The 21,721-nt window shown below is 43.9% G+C and overlaps 1 protein-coding gene across 1 annotated transcript in view; it reads right to left on the bottom strand.

Moving 5' to 3' along the window:
- Positions 1–21,721, bottom strand: part of PLXNA2 (plexin A2) — a 260,221-nt gene that overhangs the window by 63,217 nt on the left and 175,283 nt on the right. Inside the window, exons 11-13 of the mRNA XM_088479576.1 lie at positions 16,568–16,758; positions 8,149–8,300; positions 5,808–5,925 (exon numbers count right to left, since the gene is read on the bottom strand). Of these exons, the coding sequence (XP_088335702.1) occupies positions 5,808–5,925; positions 8,149–8,300; positions 16,568–16,758 (461 nt within the window). The remainder of the gene's footprint in view (positions 1–5,807; positions 5,926–8,148; positions 8,301–16,567; positions 16,759–21,721) is intronic.

The raw sequence follows: 21,721 nt of genomic DNA, 5'->3' as shown, positions 1-21,721 counted from the left end.
GTGTGTTGGTGGGGAGAGGGAGGAGGGAAAAAAATGGGGGGAGGTTGGGGGGAGCATATGGCTGTGTGTTGTGGTGGATGTGTTGTGGTAGAACAGAAATACTGGAGGCTGGATGGGTGGTGGAAGAAACAAATACGTTTATTTGTATCTGTGTGCACATAGGGGGTGGTAGTTGCTCAGTAGGAGGCACAGTGCTCCTGGAAGATAAATGTCTCTTAGATGGTTCGTGGCAGCACACACTGCCCAGTTGTTGGTGATTTGGGGTGACAGGGCGTATCCACAGTTTGGGGAGTAGGGTCAACCCTTTCAGGGGGCTCCTTGACATGCGGTCCTGACTACTGCATGCTTCCCTGCTGGACCTATGGTCGACAGACTTCTGAACTGGGATGCCCTGTTTGAGGTGATCAGGGGTGCTCCCACTTTGCGGCGTCCCGCACTGGTGAGGAGAATGGGTGCTGACCTACCGGTAGGTGCCCAGGTCCGTTGGTGTGGGATCAGTTCTTCTCAAAGTCCAGTATGATGCCGCGGTGGGGGACGTGCACTGTTTCAGTGGCTCACGTCCGTGGATGCAGTGCAGGTGAAACCTGTGCTGCGTACGGTGGTGTGATGAGCGCATGCAGCGCTGTTGTTTGGCAGAGGCTGGGGCTGATGTGAGTGGGATCAGCGTCCGGTTAAGCGCCGCTGCTGCCGTTCAGGTGCCCGGATTGGGGCGGATGTAGATGCAGGTGGGTTCAAGATGGGTAGGTGTCTGGGGTCCCCAACGTGTTTCGGCACAGGTGCCTTCTTCAAGGAGGTGTGAGATGATCAATGCTTCTGAGGTTCTTATGTCATGCACTTCCGGGGGTGGGGGTGTGGTCAGGTGACTCAAGGGGCTAATGGAGTGTTTGAGAGATAATGCAGTGCAGGTGTGTGCAGGGATTTGCTGAATGGTGATGCGGTGCAGGTGTGTGCAAGGACTAGCTGAAGTGATAAGTGTAATCAGATTAGGCCAATGGTGTTTTTGAATGGTAATGCGGTGCAGATGTGTGCAGGGACTGGCTGAATGGTGATGAGGTGCAGGTGTGTGCAGGGGCTGGTTGGAGTAATGAGTGTAATCAGATTAAACCAATGGTGAGTTTGAATGGTAATGCAGTGCAGGTGTGTGCAGGGACTTGCTGAATGGTGATGAGGTGCAGGTGTGTGCAGGGACTTGCTGAAGTGATAAGTGTATTCAGATTAGGCCAATGGTGATGAGGTACAGGTGTGTGCAGGGGCTGATTGCGTGGTGGTTACTAATGTACAGGTTGGGGTTGGGTGTGTCTTGTGTATGTGATTGGGATGGGTTATAGTTGTGTGTTGTGAAGTATGATGGTTTTTGGTGTATGGTGTCATCCTATGGAGTTGCAGTGGAGCAATAACTTCAGTCTTATGTTGGGATTGTGGTTGGTTCGGGTGTGCGTTATTTGGAGATGATTGACTGGATCTCATTGTCTATGTTGAGATCGCGGGGTGCGAAAGTGACCAGAGTGAATATCCATTTTAATTCTTCTTTATTGAGTCACCCCCTCTCCAGTTGTGAGTTATGGTCTTGATACCTAGGAATTTAATGTCCTTGGGGTTACTTTGGTAACAGGGCATCCCAGTTCAGAAGTCTGTCGACCATAGGTCCAGCAGGGAAGCATGCAGTAGTCAGGACCGCATGTCAAGGAGCCCCCTGAAAGGGTTGACCCTACTCCCCACACTGTGGATACACCCTGTCACCCCAAATCACCAACAACTGGGCAGTGTGTGCTGCCACGAACCATCTAAGAGACATTTATCCTCCAGGAGCACTGTGCCTCCTACTGAGCAACTACCACCCTCTATGTGCACACACAGATACAAATAAACGTATTTGTTTCTTCCACCATCCATCCAGCCTCCAGTATTTCTGTTCTACCACAACACATCCACCACAACACACAGCCATCTGCTCCCCCCAACCGCCCCCCGTTTTTTTCTCTCCTCCCTCTCCCCAATAAATACACATACACACAACTAAGGAGCGCACGTACCCTCCAATCTTACCATATCTATCCAATACTAGAATCAGGTACCCCTACTGTACGGTGCAGCACCATCCACACCTGGACCCCCTCTCTCTCTCTCTCTCTCTCTCTCTCTCTCCCCCCTCCCTCCTTTTTCTGTCCTCACACTTACCCCCCCTCCATCATCCAACCCCCTATATCCATAAACACCACCACCACCCCGAAGCGCATCCCAAACCCAGTATTACCGACTATTATTATGAAGATATTTTAACTATAAGATATAATTTTGTTAATATAATTATTATGTAGGGCAATGATGGACAACAGGCGGTCCTGGGGGAGCCCTCCAAGCCTTCATTTTTAATCCCCAGCGCCTTCCTGCTTTGCTGTGATACTTGTTTGTTATAGCTTGGAAACTTGTTTGAAAGGTCTGTTGATATGTTATTACAGTTAGGTGTCTCTTTCCTTGATTAAATATATTAAATTAACTAGCTAGTAAGATTAATGTGTACTTAGTAATGCTGAAGGTGAGAGGGCCGCCCAATGCGGCCGCTGAAGTGTATCAGGTTGGCTATCTCTGGTGTAGGGTTTAGAACAATGAAAACCGCAATCAAGATATGCTCCAAGTAACATTATTCACTTTTGAGCAACATTGAAAGCAGTGTGCTTTTATTATTATTTTTTCCTTGTATAGTGCCACAATGTTATGCAGTGCTTTCCAGAGAACCATGAATCACTCTGTTCCTGCCCCATTGGAGCTTGCCTAGATTCCAGGTCACTGCGGGAGGAAACTATCACAAACACAGGAGAACATAGAAACTCCAAACATACATGGCCCTGGTTCGAATTGTACAGTGCCCCCAGTACTGCTAGAAATCATTGCTAACTACTGTGTCACCCAGTTCCTAAAGCGGTTTTCTTTCTGTTGTGACATCATAAAATAGTTTTTACAGATATCAGATTAGTTCATCATTATGAATACTGATGAACTGTATAGTTGCAGTTTTTTGTCATTAGTAGAAGAAACTGTATTTAAAGCGCTAATAGGGAGGAAGTGTATGAAAAAACTTGATGTTCCCTACTATGAGGGGTATTCAATATGAAACGTTAACTTCACTGTAGAAGTTACCGTTTCATATCGGAGTTTTTACCTGCGTTTAAGTATCGGGCGCGCTCCCGCTTATACCCATATTCAATATAAAATTAACGAAAACGGGAAACTCCGAAGTTGGATTTGCGTAAAGTTACGAATTTTTCCTTAAAAAAATTGTAAGACCCCCCTAAAGTAGTAAAAACATGTGGGAACACTATGGGTACCCCCGTTTTAGCCTTTAAATGAAAGTCGGGGATTTAAATAGCCGCAGCAGGTGTTTTTTTCCCGACATTGAAGAAGTGATGCAGAAGAGCACTTAGGTTATTTTTTTCATTTTTTTGGGGTACATGAAAATGGGTACTAGCATATTTTTATGTCCCTAAAGTACGTTTTTAAAAATTCTGCATTTGTGCACCTGCCGCTATAATTCTATTCTTCAAAACACCTGCCGCAAACTTGCAGAATAGCCCTGAACCTATTTCCCTATTCTTAAACAATTTTTTCCCTTTTTTTTTTTTCACCCCAATTTTGAAATTATTTTTTTGGGGTGTCCCTATTTTTTTTTTTTTTACTTTTTTTGACACAGTTCTTTTTTAAATGTCATTTCCAGGGGTGCAGGCTTTTTTTTTTAAGCCTGCACCCCTAAACCCCAATTCTGCACTTTTTTTCGACACCTATTCAATGGTGAAAAGTTATCCCCGTTTTTTATCAAAGACTTTTCAAAACTGCGATAAGTCTTTGAAATTGAATACGGTGTAAAAGTCAAACCTGTGATAATGACGTCAAAAGTGCGATATTAACGTAAAAACGATGTTATCGCTCCCATATTGAATACCCCTGTATGTTTGGTGGCTCAGGCCTTTTCCATTGCACAAAAAAACCTTGATTACAACATTGATTGGTTGCTATGGGCAACATCAATACCTCTAAAAACTCTCACTTTAGTAAATAAACTCCTCAGATTGTGACCCATTCATTTAGACTGCTCTTAGATTTATTAAATTCTGCCAATCACATGCCAGATCAAAGTGAACATAGATCAGTTACATTTGTGTTCATACCCAGCAAAGAGGTTTCAGAGAGTGAATACAGTTATAGCTAATAAAAAATTAAACCAAAACATGTAGAAAAATAGTAATACGTTTTTTTTTGCAAATGTATTTAGCGGATGACAGTTCTTAGGCAATTTATAATTTCATTGGAGTACATAAATATGACAAGGCCGGCCACCTACTGTGTAGAAGCGGACATGATGGCTGAGTGACAAGGTCAGTAAGAGAGAGGTATAGTGCTTGGAGAGAGCTCCAGGTTATTTGGTAATAAAACTTTATTAATTAGCAAGGGAAAGAAAGGCACATTTTATATGAAGTGGTTCCCTTATCTGTCGTCATTATTAGAATTAACTAGTTTTAGTTTCCTTGTCTTGCCTATCTGTCCTTCCCGGGATACTTCTGTTAAATTACATCATAAAGCACAGAGCGACAGTTATGGCTTGTTGCATGATTAAGGGGAGCCTTGTGCAGTAGAGCCGTGGAAAGCTTAGCATTGATTTTCATGAAGGAATGTGTCATTTTATCATGATCTTGAGCAAACCTATAATTTGCTGCTAGGGAAGACAGAGTGCGGTAGATTAGAGAAGAGAGCTTCTGCTTCCACCAATGCTATTAGTTTTGCGCTAACAAAGTAAATTACAGGCAACAGGAATGGGCCACTGGGAACAACATGGGTTGTAAACTGACCAATCCGGTGAAAACGCCATTGCTGGATTTATTATGTCTCTGGGCAGTTCTTACAATTAGTGCTGGAGACTTGAACATGCGATATATCAAAATCATACTGATACTGTTGCTATGAACACATTGTCTATAGGCCCCTGATCCAGAAATGCTTGTTTCACTCCTCTTCGTGTTCATTGATAAGATCCTTTTGGTCTCATGATATGTTCATAGCAAAAGTATCAGTATGATTTTGATATGGCTCATGTTCAAGTCTCTGGATATGCTGTATATGTGTCTAGTACCTCCAATGAATGTGGATGTGATTTGAGCCAGTGTCGCTTGTCTGTCACCATGGACAATTTTCACTATCACGCCCTGTTCAACCTTTGATAATTCACGTCGCCTTGCCATGTGTAGCTTGGCCAGTGTTCAAACGGACTCACGACGTGTCAGATTACAACTGATGTGCTCTGGGTATTAGCAGTACTTTACAGTACGGTGACTCCATCTACCATTACCTTTACATACAGCTATCCCATGACTTCAGTGTAATGTCTCACTTAGTAGTAATATAGGAGCAATTCTTGGCTAATTTAGTTTTACAGAGATAGCAATTATTCAAAAGTTATGCACAAATGTAAATGTTCCACTTGGTAGTGTGTACTACACTGCTCTAGCCTGCAGATGGAGTCGCTAATTATGTCTACTGAGCTATAGGCATAAACTATTACTCTTTATTGTAAAATAATGGAACACAAGTTGTCTTCATTTAGCATAAGAGTTATGTTTTAATCAGCCCCTTCTATTTAAAAACAGTTCCTATGCTAATGTTAACGAAATTGGTTTTCGAATTTGAAATGATTTCTTAATATTTCATAGAACAGCTTTGAAAATCTTATTTATAGTTACAGCACAGTAATGCCCCATCACGGCCATAGAAGACAAACACTATGAATATAACAAAACACTGGGGTGTGGGTTACTTACCACAAAGCTGTACTGCTGCAGGGATCTAGCCATGAACTCTGGTTTACACTCTCCAATACAGAGGAGCACTGGTCCGGAGCTTGATGTAGGGGATGCTGGACCCATTTCACACACAATTCTGAAACAATGCAAAGAGAGTAAATTTCTCTACAGATACTACTTCATTATCTACAAATCCTCTTCAAGTGGCTTCAAGTGCATCACAGTGACCATTGTAACCTTTATACAGTATATCAAAGGTGGACAAAAGATGTTAGGAGTCAGATAAATAAATGTAAGGGCCATTGTGGCCAGCTGAAACCATATGGCACATACTCCATCTGCCTGATCTTGCGCCATACTCAGATCTGCAACATACCATGACACATGCAAGAATACAGGCATTTCATCAGACTTTCACTATGCCCTCATTTTTTTTCAGTTCTGGCACAACAAACTGCTAGCTCTGAGGTCCCCTGTGATCTTCAGCGTCCATGCCTTGGCACTAAACCTTGCTTTATAAACATTTCATAATTTAACATACAGAATATTTCTGGTTGCACAGCCTGCTCTATCACAGTTTCTTCTGTCACTAAACACTGTTGTTTATACTAATTCCTAGAACCACTTTCCAGTATCCCTCTTATATGGTCTACATCTTTCTAATCTGAGCTTATTCTCTGAATACTGTAGCAATTATTATATTCTTCACTCTTTGGTCCTTTGCCTTTCTTTCATATACCCACGTGGCTTTGCCAGCAACTCTCCTTCTTTATGGCCTTTGTTATAGTTTTAAACTATTTTATTGTCTTCTACCCTAACGCATGTCCCACACTGTTCCCCATCACCCTTTTCTGCTTTCCTCCAGCTGATTGTCTCTTTTCCTATTAGAACCCTCCAGAGATCTGCATTAAGCTCAGATTGCCAGATGGACACTCCTCGATTCACACCAATAAAAATAACAAAACCTTAACCCTGCTGTCATTTCACACTGCAGTGCATCTGGGAAGCCCTACTGAAAGCACTGCAAACTTAGAGCTTCAGTCTCTAAGGGAAACAGTCTCTGTGCCTAGATTTAGAGGTGCTTCGGAACCCAGATGGACTGAGTCAGGCTCTGCCTTCCATGACAGATGACAAAATGTGCTGTGTGATCCCCAATTGTGTACTAAGACAAAAGGGGGAGTATTCCATCATCCTGACGCCTGCACCTGTATGCCCGGTCTGGCTGTGCCATTCTATGTGTGAGTGCCATGCGGGGGACAGACTTTTCACACTGTGTGGAGAGACATGTGCAAGGATGAAATGCTTTAATGTTTTCCAAATGTATCACGCTAAAAAAACTCAATGGTGAGAATAGTCTAATGCAAATGCATTATCAATAACTCATTTATGAAAAACTGTTCTCATGTTTTTCATCAAGGAGTTGCAAATAATAGCTGATTGTTATACAATAAAGCTGTTATACAAGCCACTGTGATTTCTGTTTTAATTGTGGGTTTTCAGTTGACAATATTTTGTTTAAGAGTATATCCCCCATGACAGAAAGACCAACTCTCATCTGAGTTCAGCATTCAGTCTATTTACATTGTACCATTCCACAATGCCTTCTAAAATACATAATATCTACAGTACAAGATACATTGGGCAAACTTTACTAAGCGGCGGGTTCTAAACCCCGGCGGTTTGGTGGCAGACTTGCTATACGCAGATTTACTAAGGCAAAAAAACGCTGCAAAACTGCCGCAAAACCACCGTCAAAACAAATTTTAGAATAGAAAAAAACAGGGCTGTTATTTAGAAACAGCCGCCAAACCCCCCATTTTTTACTTACCTGGCACTATCTGATTGCCAGAGCCATAACAATATACATATCATTTACAGAAACCCCATGAAAAAAAATAAAAACTATCCAAGGCTAGCTTTACCCTTTAGGAGTATTAAAATGTTATCAATACTTCTGAATTGAGTGGAGCATTCACTCAACTATCTCAAGCACATTGAACCATGGAGACGTAAAGTTACTTACAGGGAGACTACAGGGATCTGGGACATTATTGCCTCGTGATCATACAACGTTGGGAGGAAAATTGATTTACAGTTGGAAACAAGTAGTGTACTTTTTAAGAATCTCCTCAATTGAGCATAAATTGATAACTCAGTAGATTTCAAAGTTAATTATTCGTTTTTCAAAATATTAATCTAAAGCTGTCCTTACATGTGCTGATTTCAATGTCTAATTTGGTATTTCTGAATAAACTCCTGATCATCCAGTCCAATAAAAAGGTTAGCATTAAGGAGCACCTCTTTATAGAGTGTACTAAGCAGAGATATTATAAGACTTTAGGATAAGAGGAAACCTTACTGTTCTGCAATGATGTATTCCTCCTCCACAGGACTGCACTGTACTCCAGCCACCACTACACTGTGGGCAATCTCAGAGAAGTCCAGGCCTAGGTTCACTCCCAGTATAGTGACTCGGGTGCCTCCTTCAGGGGGTCCAGATACAGTGACAATCTAGAAGGGAAGCAAAGGTAGGTGAATATTCTGATTGTCAGATCACTTACTGTCTCTTTACCCTAAGGTAGGTGATGATTATCACTTTCATTGCTGCGTATGTATATACATTACATTACTTGGTGCTTTTTTTTTTACTTAATCCAAGTAATAATTGAATTGAGACAGTACAGGCAATTAGAGTATAAAAGCCACTGAAATGTTACATTTATGGCATAATTTGGCTACCAAGCCATCACATGAGCAAGCATTCCTAGAAGACTGCCCCTCTTAGTTACACTCAGGACCTGATTCAGACCTGGTCGCTAAGGAGCGATCGCTCGCTGCCAGGTGATTGTTGCTCAGTGCACATGCATATAATTCGCAGTGCGCGTGCGCAGGCCAGTCTCAGCCATGGGGAATTGTGTGCTCGTAGCACACAGACTGCCCGCTACTTTGAGTGACAGATAGTGCCGTTTGTGGGTGGTAACAGAGGAAGGTGCTTGTAAACGGGGGTGTGGTGTTGCGAACGCAGGCGTGTCAGGCCAACAAAACGCCATTTAAAGGGCATGCATAATTAGCAAAGTAGCGTCAACGGCACCTGCATGTATTTCAGCCAGCACTGATCGCAGTGCTTGCGGCAGGGTAAGGCTACCTCAAGGGCTGCGAGCAGCTCCAATGGCTCTCGATGTTACCGATTAATCAAACAATTCCAGGAGATGACGTGTGTTGCGAGGGGAAAGGGGGCGTCTTAATACACTTGCGAGCGGTCAGTGCCGTAGCTCGTAAGACATAGAGGGCGTCCTTACACCACGCATTGCAAGCATTTCATTTAAATATCCGGCCCCTTTTTGCAGCGAGCACCCGCATCTTACGAGCAGGTCTGAATGAGCTCCTCAGTGCGAAAGAAAATTATCCAATATATAACAACACGATCCCAATAAGTAATAGGCTTATTTTATTCAATGCATGAATGCATTTCAATGGACTGTAGAAAACTTGAGTGAAAAACACCAAGATTGGAAAGATTGAGCTTATTTCTCACTGCCAATCTATCACAATTATTAGAAGAGTGCTTCAATCACGAGCGCAAGGACACCTCTAGCCCTATCGACTGCAGTGGGTCTCACATTTGTATCCACAAAGGTTCGCAAGAGAGGTAGAGGCTGCGGGAGAGCATATTACACTAGATGACAGTTCACTTTGGATCTAGAGAGCCACTGTCCTGTAGCACCTTGTACACCTGGCCTGTGAGGTATATTCATCAGACAACAGTCTCTGATTTCTAAGGATCTGTTGGCTACAGACTCACAATGGAGAAAGTATTAACAGACAGAGCATATGGGAAACAATGGAGGAGCCTGCCATCGGGCTCCAGCTCTGAAGGGGCACCTCCTCAATTGTCCACAACATATTCACCCCACTTAGGGCTTTAATTATGTACCCGGATTATACCATCATGGCCGTCCAATACATGGCACCTTTTCCCGGCACCTGAGAAGCCACCATACACTAGTGGAGAGCTCCATGTCAGACCATCAGCTGCCGCCTTCGTCTATCTATAGCCTGTCTGCATGCGAATTGCTACATTAGTGTCAGCGGCTGTGACTCGGGGGCATCAAATTATAACTTGCCTCCAAGCGTCTGGGATGAACTTATGCCACTGGTAAATCTCACATATATTTGTTGATACATAAAACTGTCCCAAGTAAAGCAGTAGTCAAAAACATTGCTTAGGGGCATCTAGTACCTGCCCAGGCATAAACTAACGGCAGCCTACGCAATGCATTGTATGCAAGGATAGCATGGCAACAATAACACAGTCCACTCTATCATACTATACATAATGCATAAAGCTCCAGGCACCGAAGTGGTTGATTTTTGTAGGAGCAGAAAAGACCGGGGTTTCTCTGTGACCTACATTCCTTTGGACGCTAATTGAGCAGTTTGGAAGTAACTGTGTCACAGCTCAGCCCCCGGCTGGGACAGAATGAGTTTTATTAATTACAGCTGGAGAGATGCAGGATAAAAACAACATACACCAATAAAGTATACACACAACCGCACGCACTGAAACTTGGATAAGCATGCCTATTTATTCAAATAAACACATAAAGTCATAAACCCATACAAATAAATGCATCTGAGTGAGTGTGTATACACCTCTATCTATCTATCTATCTATCTATCTATCTATCTATCTATCTATCTATCTATCTATCTATCTATCTATCTATGTGTTTGAATGTATTGCAGCTGTCATCTCTCACAAATCGCAATAACGAAAATATACTAATGTCTCCAAAGCTTAGCTGAGCATCGGGACACTCACTGCTGCTTTCTCATATCGTCCGACGATGTGCAACAGCACGACCATCGGGAACAATCGAGGCAGATCCAGCAGCCACGCAGCTTCTGACTAAGTCTAAGCTGTCGCAGACACAGTGAATCTCCAGACACGCAGAAGGTTCTTCTGCTGCGAGCAAGAATGCAGTCGCTAATTCATGCACGCCCAGAAAACAGTGTTATAAAGGAAAAAGGTGTGTTTAGAGAAACACGCCTGTGTTTCTCTAGTAACCCCCTTTACCTCTCACAAACACTAACTACCTGTAACTCACTTTGCGAATTAATCCTCTGTGCGAGCATAATCGCAATACAATCACTGCACGTGCGCAGTGCGGCTTATACGCTTACGCAATGGATAACAATTGCCCAATCTGTGTGAACATCGCCATTTGCGTGCAAATATGAATCAGTCCCTGAGTCTGGATTTTTGCAACCTGAAGATGAGGATAAACAGAATATTCTTTACAATAAGATGCTGGTTTAGACAGCTAACAAAATGAAAAGTAGTCTGTCTACAATGTGCAGACTAAAATATTCTACTGTACATGAGCACAAAACACATTTATTCACACATAAAATATACACACACTGTTGCACTCAGCACACGATTGTCATCAAATCAATCATAGCACCTATGGCTGACAAAATCTTAGAAACACTTGGCGCAAACAAATGATTTATATGCATTTGGTTCACAAGGGGTCACCCACGGATTTGCGCAGCAGAAATGAGGGAAGGAGCCATAAGCTCTCTGTGATGCAGTCTCTCTCTGCAAGAGCCGAGTCTTTCCGCCTAGCAGAGAGCACATTTACAGCCTAATTGTTACAAGAGAGAGGGACATGATTATTCATTCTGACAGAACAGCCTTCAGCCGCTGTGTGCAGGGCATGTTATGGTAATAGAATCATGTACATAGCATGTATATCTGTGTATATATATATATATGTATATATATATATATATATATATATATATATATACACTAATATACTATGTATATATTTATTAGTTATATATGCATATATATATATATATAATTATATATATATATATATATATATATTAGAGATGAGCGGGTTCAGATCTCAGAGATCCGAACCCACCCGAAATTCGGGGATCCAGGGCGGTCCGAGCGCAGCTCGGAGCTCCCTGCCTGCCCCGGATCCCTTACCCAAGGCAAAACCTTGCGACCCCGCTGTCGGGTCACAAGGTTTTGTATTGAGCGGGCTTAACGCTGATTGGCTGAGAGAGCCGTCTGTCACGGCTCTCAGCCAATCAGCGTTAAGCCTATTGAAAATGCAGAAGAAAAAGAAGATGGTGCCCGCCATCCCCCGCCGGTACCCCCCCGCTGCCGACACCGCCGGCACCCCCCACTGGCAGCATCTCCCGCTGCCGACACCACCACTGCCAGCACCCCTGTACTGCGGACACCGTCAGCGACCCCCACACTGCCGACACTCCCACACTGAGGACACCACCAGCACCCCTGCACTGCCGACACTGTCAGCACACATGCACTGAGGACACCGCTGGCACCCCCGCTCTGCCGACACCGCCGGCACCGTGCATTGAGAATACCCGTGCACTGCCGACACAGGGCCTGATTCAGAGCCACTCGTAAGCGGCAGCTCGTTCGCTCCGAGCGATGTTTGCCCAACTGCGCATGCGTACGGATCGTTATACGCATGCGCGAACCAGTCAGTGCGGCCGAAATTCATGTGCTCGCAAAATAGCGAATGCCTGCTAATTTGAGTGACAGGATGAGGCGTATGTGGGTGGTAACAGGGGAAGGTGCTTGAAACGGGGAGTGGAGATCCGATCGCAGGCGTGCTTAAAGGTCAAAACGGGCGTTTTATGGGTGTGCATATTTAAAACTGCAGCGTCATTGACCACGTCACTGGGTTTTTTTTAAGCCAGAACTGCTCGCAAAATTGTGGTAGCAAAAACCAACCACAAGAATAGCGAGCAGCTCATACCCTGGTCGATGTACTCGATTAATCTAATAAATAGCGGACATGACGTAGGATGCGAGCGGCCAGGGGGCGTAGTTTCCCAAAAAAACGACTGCAAGTTTTGTTCGCTCGTTCAGACCTAGAGGCGGGAACAGACCGCAAAAAGCGAACGGTTCATTTGAATAGCCACCCCTATTTTCAGGACGAGCGAGCGCTAATTGCGTCCGGCTCTGAATCAGGCCCACAGTCAGCAAACCTGTACTGAGGATACCGCTGGCACCCCCCTCTCTGCTGACACCGCCGGTACCCTTCACTGAGAACACTGCCAGCACCGCATCACTGCCATTCCATGTACTGAGGACACCGCCGCAGCAACCCCCACACTGCCGACACAGCCAGCAAACCTGCACTAAAGACACCGCTGGCACCCCCGCACTGCCGACACAGCCAGCAAACCTGCACTAAAGACACCGCTGGCACCACCGCACTGCCAACACAGCCAGCAACCCTGCACTAAAGACACCACTGGCACCCCCGCACTGCCGACATCACCGGTACCCTTCACTGAGGACACTGCCAGCACGGCAGCACTGCCATTCCATGTACTGAGGACACCGTCAGCAACCACCGCTCTGCCAACATTGCTGTCACAGTAAGTGCACTATTGGTGTATCCAACCCACACTGTATAACACACTGTATCCATGTGTGAAATTAGAAGCTGAACTGCCACATGTTAGTGCCGCCCACTGTGTCACTTAGCTTAGTCAGCCAGCTAGCTGGATGCAACCTTTTGGCCTTAACTAGATGAAGCAAATAATATTGTGAGGTGGTCAAAATTGATTGGAAATTACTGGAAATAAATGTTATTGAGGTTAATTATACTGTAGGAACAAAAACAGGCCCATTTTAGCTGTTTTTATGATTATTTAAGAAAAAAATCCAGATCAAAACCAAAACACGAAAACAAAACACGGAGGTGGGGTTTTGGCAAAACCAATCCAGATCCAAAACCAGGGGGGATCCAGATCCACACACATGTTTATATTATACATGAATGATGCATTACATAAACAATAAACAGTGGGTGAGAGAATGCATGTGTGAATTATAACTTTCATTTAAATTTCGGCGAGTTGTTTAAGTCTACTGCTTAGTGTGATAAATTACAGGATGTGTCAAGGAGGGAGACTTGCCTGTAGAAAAATAAAGCAGAAGAAAAGAGACTTGCAGGTGCTTCAGCAGTGAATAGGTTATAAGTAACAAAAGGGGCAGTCAGAATGAGCAGGAGCACAATGGATGATCTTAGTGACATCACAGCTAAGTGTGATTAATTGCATCCAGCCCAAAAGCAGCTCTAACACTCATGTTTCCTGGACGACCACATCAACTCGATAAAAGTTAAGATTCAGCTGGAAACATTAGGCGGGGAGGATGCAGATTTAAAATCATCCGTTCTGCTCCACTAGGCAAACAGTTGTCTGGGCATCCCGTAGACTGGAGCATTCAAGTTAGGTCAACCCCTCCTTCTCTTCCTCTCCCCAGCAAATCGATTTCTCAATGGGCACATCTGCTCTCCGATGCCTGTCTGAGGGCCTGCATTTCCCTAGCCAACGTCTGGCTGACCTTTGGCATTGGATGTGAAACAGAATAAGGGATCCAACAGCATATTCTGTAGTTATTAGCACCGCTCACAGGCGCACAGGGGCTTTGCAACCATGAGAGCCTGACCTAAACAAAGGACTTCAATTCTTGCATTAGTCCTCATTCTATTGGCTTCCTCTGCTATTAGCATACTCCTTGCAACATGTGAACTTAACCTACGCACTAGCAGATAAAATCATAAGTAGGAGAAGAGTGAGAAGGAGGACAGCAAGATTGTGCACATGACACCTTAGTGGAGGATCAAATGAAGACCTCTCACCTTTTACACCAAGCCTACTCAACTGTTCCATCTTTGAGCAACACGACTTGCACTAGAATATATCTACTCACTACTGCAAGCACTTACGATAAATGACACTTAATGGTTATATATATAAACCGACGCCATCATCAGCAAAAAGAGATAAAGCGGAATTAAAGTTAATACCAGACATAAAGAAAATTAAACAGACTTTAAGAAAAGGGAAAGCTACTATTTTTTCACAAGAAGGATATTAATTGAATAGGTGTTATGCATGAAAAGAGTGAAAAAAAAAACAAGCAGGAATAAGTGACTCTGTACATACACGAGAACTATTTGGACAAAAAGAGACGAAAAAATACCATAAATGATAGTTCAATTGGGTCAAATACTTACAGTCAAAAAGTTGCTAACTAACCTATTAAGTCTGATTCAGAGTTAGGAGCAAATAAAAAAGCAGATTTAAAATATGCTCAGGTATTAATAGTTAGGAAGGGTTGTGTAAAACATTTCAGTGCCCAGTATTTGTTAGCTACATGCAAAAGCAGTCTGTATTTTCCCTGCATGCAAAAAAATAAATCCATTTGTACCCCATGCATCAGTGTTCTCCCCAGGCTGTTTTCTGCGGGCGCATCGTCCGGCAGAAACAGCCTACCACCCGGCACTTCCCCCTGCCCCAATGCACCGCATTCCCAGTCACCCTCAATGTGTCCTTGTTGCGACGGACACGGATGCCAGATGCGACGCTGAGCTGTGCCGACGTCACGTTCTTCACATTGGAGGCTCCGTATCCGCCGGCAATAAGGACATGTTAGTGAAGGTTCCAAGTGATGAGGCACGGCTAATTGGGGCGGGGGGAGGTGCGGGGCAGGGGACGCGGCATTGGGGCAGGGGAGAGTGCCGAGCAGGGGATGTGGCATTGGAGTGGGGGGTAGTTGTCCATCACAGTGCAGGGGTGGTGTCAGGCTGGACGGCAAAGATCCCTCCTCCTGTATAAAAGTTCAGGCGGGAACAGTCACCTGAACTGATTACAGAGAGCCTGCAAGTGGGGCCAGTATCTGTAGAGCTGTATAAAAAAATATATTCTGTGTAGCATGCAATTGGGGACAGTATCTGGGCCTCTAAGAAGAAGAGAATTAATATATAAATTGTTATTTCAAGTTTAAATCACTATAAGGTCAGGATTTAAAACATTTTATTATTGTGAAGGCCCTCACCCGGCTACTCCTTGATGCCACCCGGCTGGAAAAAATGCTGGAGAGAACACAGTGCATGGCATGGCAATGTAGTTTGTTCCAGGAGCAAATTGCTTCTTGCTTATGTGTTCCTAACTGAGTCAGGCCCTAAGTGACTACTATGCTTGATTTAAAGTGGTGACGGATGAAGTTAGAGTATATAGGTTGGTTTAGACTATAAAAAAAATGAATGCTTCAAATCCAGCAGAAAGAGAACCAAAAAAAATTAGCAAACTCTATTACATTTCTCCCAACATGTATTATTATTACTAGATAAACTGTTGTTTTAACAATCATATTTTAGTCAGAGGCAGAAATGTATCTTAAAAGTATCAGCTATGTATATATGTACTGTGTTACTAAAAAAAATAGTGGATCTGGACTAAACAGTAAAAGTCACACAAGAGGATCCAGGAGCCCTAGGTTTATTTAAATGAGAAAGATTATTGATTGACATTTCAGGAGAACGTCTGCCCCCCTCATCCTGACCTAAGTGTCCCTAGCCCTCCCTGGCTTGGAAAGAAAATGTTCTTCTTGAGAGTATCGATTCCCTGCATGCACTTCACTCACACTTTTATTTAATTAACGGCTGTGAGCCTGTGGATATACTGTGTGTGAGACTGACGTTAAACAGCTAGTAGAAATAGAGACAGGAGCACAGGACAGGAAGAGAGGTATTTAGGAAGATAATCATGAAAAGAGACAGATGGGAAAGATTAAGGAAATAGAGATGATTATAAGGTCAAGGTTCCACAGTGTGACTCACAACTGTGTCCAAAGCCCCCACTTCATGTGTTTTCTCTGCCAATTACACATATTCTAGCATGGACAAAGTCTAACCCTCACAAACCTCAGTGATACGTGGGTTGGTGCACTTGACATTCCTGCTTGACCAGTCCAGCCACTGGTTTTGGGAGGAGGCACAGTGATGGTGCAAGGTACAATGCCCTTCCCCACTACACCAACCACACTCGAACTTCTGATCGGCTTTTAGGCACAGACCGCAGCTTTCTCTCTGAGCAGCGCACTTGTAGAGATGAACTAGGGGAAGATCAAACAGACAACATTAGGTACAACAACATCTTCCTAGTGTAACTCACAATGGGCCTGATTCAGAGATGGACGCTAATGCAGGTTGACTGAGTCTTTTTCCGCATCCATGACTATGCCTTTATGCTAACGTCACAGCCGATGGCATTCGCACAGTGACGTCTACCGATTGCGGTGCTAATGTACCGCTTTGTGCATTAAGACGCTCCATCTCCCCCAAATCGGTCACACCATCGGACATTGCACCAGCCCTATGAAGGTGTAAACTAAATGTCTGAGCATGCTTGCCAAAATCAGTGAAACTTCAAGAAAAATCACAGTAGCTGACCACGTTTGGCTAGCCACCCCCTGTTAGCACCCAGGAATGCACATTGAAATTGCATCACTCCCTGCATCCAAATTCGTCCTGCGGCTTTCTACAGTAACCAGCGAGGCACATTCGCAGTGCAACTTGGACGCATGTGCAGGCTGGAAAAATCAGCTGCTTGCATCCAACATCTACACTGCGTCCATCTCTGAATCAGCCCCAATAAGTTGCTAAGCTGCCAACAGGCAAATTACACATCAACAACTTAATAGAAAAAATATATTTATTTATTATTATTTGAAGTGGATTCTGCTGAAGTAAAAAACAATGTATCACAGGCCTATATGTGAATGCAAATATTTTATGCTCCACATATAGTAAGATATGTATGTATATGTTTACTATAGGCTATCTTTAATACATATGTTGAAAGATGTGTTCCTAATATTACACAATGTTTACACTAATACATTATCAGGCTAAGCTTGTTATCTAAAGAATTTCTGGAACACTATTTTGTTTAGGGAACAAATCTTTGTAAAAGTGTCTGTTTTGTTTTTCTAATTAAAGCTAAATATAGGCCGCACCCCTATTTATGATGTCACATATTTTGACATTTTTATACTGCATGAACGTTATATAGAAATTGTGAAGGTGAAACATACAGTAATATAAGCGCTATCACTTATAACCAAAGTATCATGATACAATCCAGGATGTAAACGGGCCTATCCATTAGCAAATAAATTTGAACGATGAACGATTTATCGTTCAGTCGTTCAATTTATCTGCTAATGGATAAGCTCTGAACAATAAAAATGCGCACACCCGCGGCCGAAAAATTGGGTCTGTTTGTCTATCCAACATGTTGGTCAATTGTCGTTTATCGCTGACAGATATTAGAAATATCTGTCGCGGTAAACAACGAACGACAAACGATTTCTTAATGAAAATGAATACAAACATAAAAAAAAAATCCACTCCCAGAATGATGTCATGCAACATCGTTCGTTGTTCGCAAAAATCTGTCATGTACATGACAGATATCTGTCACAGCAGCCCCAGGAATGTTCAAGAGATAAATCTTTTGCCTTTCAGAAAGATCTGCTAATGGATAGGCCCCTTAATTGTGACTGAAAGATCAAATTAATGTGAATAAATGAGATGTTTCTGCCTTTAAAACACGGTAACACTATAAAACAAAGCACATGGACTATTAGTATAACCCACTACTGCTAGCATAGGGAAGAATTGCAGCATTTTGTTTTCCTGCACATTAAGCTCTTCTACTGTTTTAAACAAGTGGCTCATTGCACCAGATGCCTCTAGCCACACCCCACCCACATAAAGAGTGTATGTAAATGAGTGGGGCCAAGCTCCTCAATATTTGTATCAATTAGACATCAACGCTAGTGTCCAAGAATAAAGCAAGCCTGCCCCATCTGACCAAAAATAAATGTAAAGGTGCGTACACACGGTACGAGAAAAATGCACCCTATGAACAATAACGATATCGACCATATCGTTATCGTTCATTTTTTTGTGCCCAAAGAACAGCGATGCGTGGTGGACGATAATGATCTCCCGTGCATGCAGGCCAACCAGTCGTTGGTGGTGTGCTGGATGAACGATAATGATCATCCAGCACACCGGGAAGGTGCAGGACGATCAGTCAGCAATATCGTTATCGCTGCCTGATCGTACCGTGTGTATACACCATTAGTATGTATGTATGTTTATATAACACACAGCTCTCCCGACTTTGTTAGACTGCCCTGATTTGAGGACTCTGGGCCTGATTCAGAGCCTGACGCTCTTTAAGAGCGCTCGCTCTGAATCAGGGCGTTTTTTTTTTCTTTTGGAGCCGGCCGCATGGCCGCTCACATAGCTGTGAGTGACCACCCACAGCTTTTGCGAGCGGCCAGGTGATCGTTGCGATGGTCACGACCATTGGGGGGTTGCGACGAGACCCTTGTGGTAGGGTATCGTCCATCTCAAGCCCCAGAGAGCTTTATGATCTAACAGAGCAGGAAGCTCTCCACTGTGGTGCCTAATACTAAGGAACTCACAATCATGGCAGCCGTGCAGATGTAACTAGGAATTCTGCATCATGCATGCATTTTGCATGTGTGCCGCATTTTTTCACAATTAACTTCGGGCACTGCTTAACGTGGTCCCCTCTGCGCTTTTTTAATAAAGGAACAGCACGCGTCGTAGGTGCGCGGCGAAAACAGGGGCGTGGTCTCAAAAGAAAGGGGCATGATCACACAATAGTATTTCCAATTTAAATTATGCCACACAGTAGCACAATCTTATTCACATTACACCGCACATAGTGCCCGATTCACATTACACCACATAGTAGTGTCCCTTATTCATGTTATGACACACAGCATTGCCTCTTATACACATGCTGCCACAGTAGTAGTGCCCCTAATACAATGCAAACAACAGTAGTGCCCCTTATGCAATTCCCACTGTAGTGGTGCCCCTTATACAGTGTCCCTATTAGTGGTGCCCCTTATGCAGTGCCTCCAGTAGTAATGCCCCTGTAGAAGTAGTGTCCCCAATAGAAATGTCCCCTGCAGTAATGCCCCCTGTAATAGAGCCCCCTGCAGTAATGCCCCCTGTAGTAGTGCCCCCTACAGTAATGCCCTCTGCAGTAATGCCCCCTGTAGTCGTGCCCCCTGTAGTCCTGCCCCCTCTAGTCATGCCCCTGTAGTCGTGCCCCCTGTAATCGTGCCCCCTGTAGTCATGCCCCCAATAGTAATTCCCCCAGTAGAAATGTCCCCTGCAGTAATGCCCCTGTAGTAATGCCCCCAGTGGTAATGTACCCAATAGCAATGCCCCCTGCAGTAATGCCCCCTGTAGAAGTAGTGCCTCCTGTAGTAATGCCAGCAATAGAAATGTTCCCTGCAGCAATGCCCCCTGTAGTAGTGCCCCCTATATTAATGCTCCTTTTAGAAGTAATGTCCCCTTTAGAAGTAATGCCCCCAATAGTAATGCCTCCAATAGTAATGCCCCTAATAGTAATGCCCCCTGTAGTAATACCCCCTGTAATAGTGCCTCCTGTAATAGTGCCCCCTGTAGTAATGCCCCCTTCAGTAGTGCCCCCTGCAGTAATGCCTCTGTAGTAGTGCCCCCTGTAGCAATACCCCCTGTAATAGTGCCTCCTGTAATAGTGCCCCCTGTAGTAATACCCCCGGCAGTAGTGCCCCCTGCAGTAATGCCTCTGTAGTAGTGCCCCCTGTAGTAATACCCCCTGTAGCAATACCCCCTGTAATAGTGCCTCCTGTAATAGTGCCCCCTGTAGTAATACCCCCTGCAGTAGTGCCCCCTGCAGTAATGCCTCTGTAGTAGTGCCCCTGTAGTAATGCCCCCTGTAGTAGTGCCCCCTGTAGTAATGCACCCTGTAGTAGTGTCCCCTGTAGTAATGCACCCTGTGGTAGTGCCCCCTGTAGAAGTCCTGTGCACACACAAAAAAAAACAAATCAACAACACTACTTACCTTAAATCCCGCTCCTGTGTCCGCTGCCGTCCGGTCCGCCTGGCTGCTCCTCGGAACTATGGGAGAGACGTCATGACGTCTCTCCCATAGGGCACGCTGTGGGAGCCGGATGCCGGAGCTCAGGAGTGAGCTCCAGCCTCCGGCTGCCGCTGGCACTGCGGGGAAGGCCCCGCCTTATGGTAACAAAATCTCAGCGGGCGCCCGGCAAATGGAGCCTCCCTGGGCCGAAGGAGACAGAACGCGCCCTAACCAGAATTTTAGACGGGTTTAGCCGTTTTACACGGCTAAACCTGGTCTCATAGGGGGCAAAGAGGGCGATAATTAATGAACGCCCAGAACAATTGAATAGTAAACCTGGGCGCTCATTAATTATCACGTCGTAAAAACCTATTGAATCGCCCTCAAAGAGTATTTATAGTGGCAGCCTGTAGCTGATATGCACATACTCTGCATAACGGCAAATATTCGAATTTAGTTCTGTGTAAGTCATATGGAAGCAATTACGTCTGACTTGCGCTCTACTCCACATATGCTCCATGGTGTGTAAGATGGTGCTGCATTCAAATTCATTTATTCCAAACTTTTACTTTAACTCTACATAACCTATTGAAAGTGCAATAACACATCTTTGTCTAAAACTTGTAACACTAAAACCTGTCTGATAATTTGCTTAATAAATAAGTTTTATACGAAAAGTTTTATTTTATCTGAAATGGCTGGCATAATTATAATGGATGGTAAGTCTAATAATCAACATACAAATTTCAGTATGTTGTGTAGAATAAATCTAATTCCAATTGGCTACTTGGGGGAAAAATGTGTAATTGTATGTATGTTTCATTGTTATGCTAAGATCTAAGATGACCTGATTCTTACAGCAGGTTTGTGTCTCCACTGATATTGCTGTTCATGACTTATGGTGCATACACATGGTCAGATTTTTCTTCAGATCTGAACGATAACGATTTAAAAAATCGTTCAATCGTTCATATCTGAAGGAAAACTGACATATCTGACATATCTGTCAGATGAACGATTTGAACGATGCGTGTTCCCGATGGTCAGATAATGATATCTGACATCTGATGTGTTTGCAGTCAGACTTGGATGATTCCATTCATTTTAATGCAGTCAAAAAT

The sequence above is a fragment of the Taudactylus pleione genome, unplaced genomic scaffold, assembly GCF_031769625.1.
Source record: "Taudactylus pleione unplaced genomic scaffold, aTauple2 ptg000242l, whole genome shotgun sequence".
NCBI lineage: Eukaryota > Metazoa > Chordata > Amphibia > Anura > Myobatrachidae > Taudactylus > Taudactylus pleione.
This window is presented reverse-complemented; position numbering and strand designations above follow the sequence as displayed.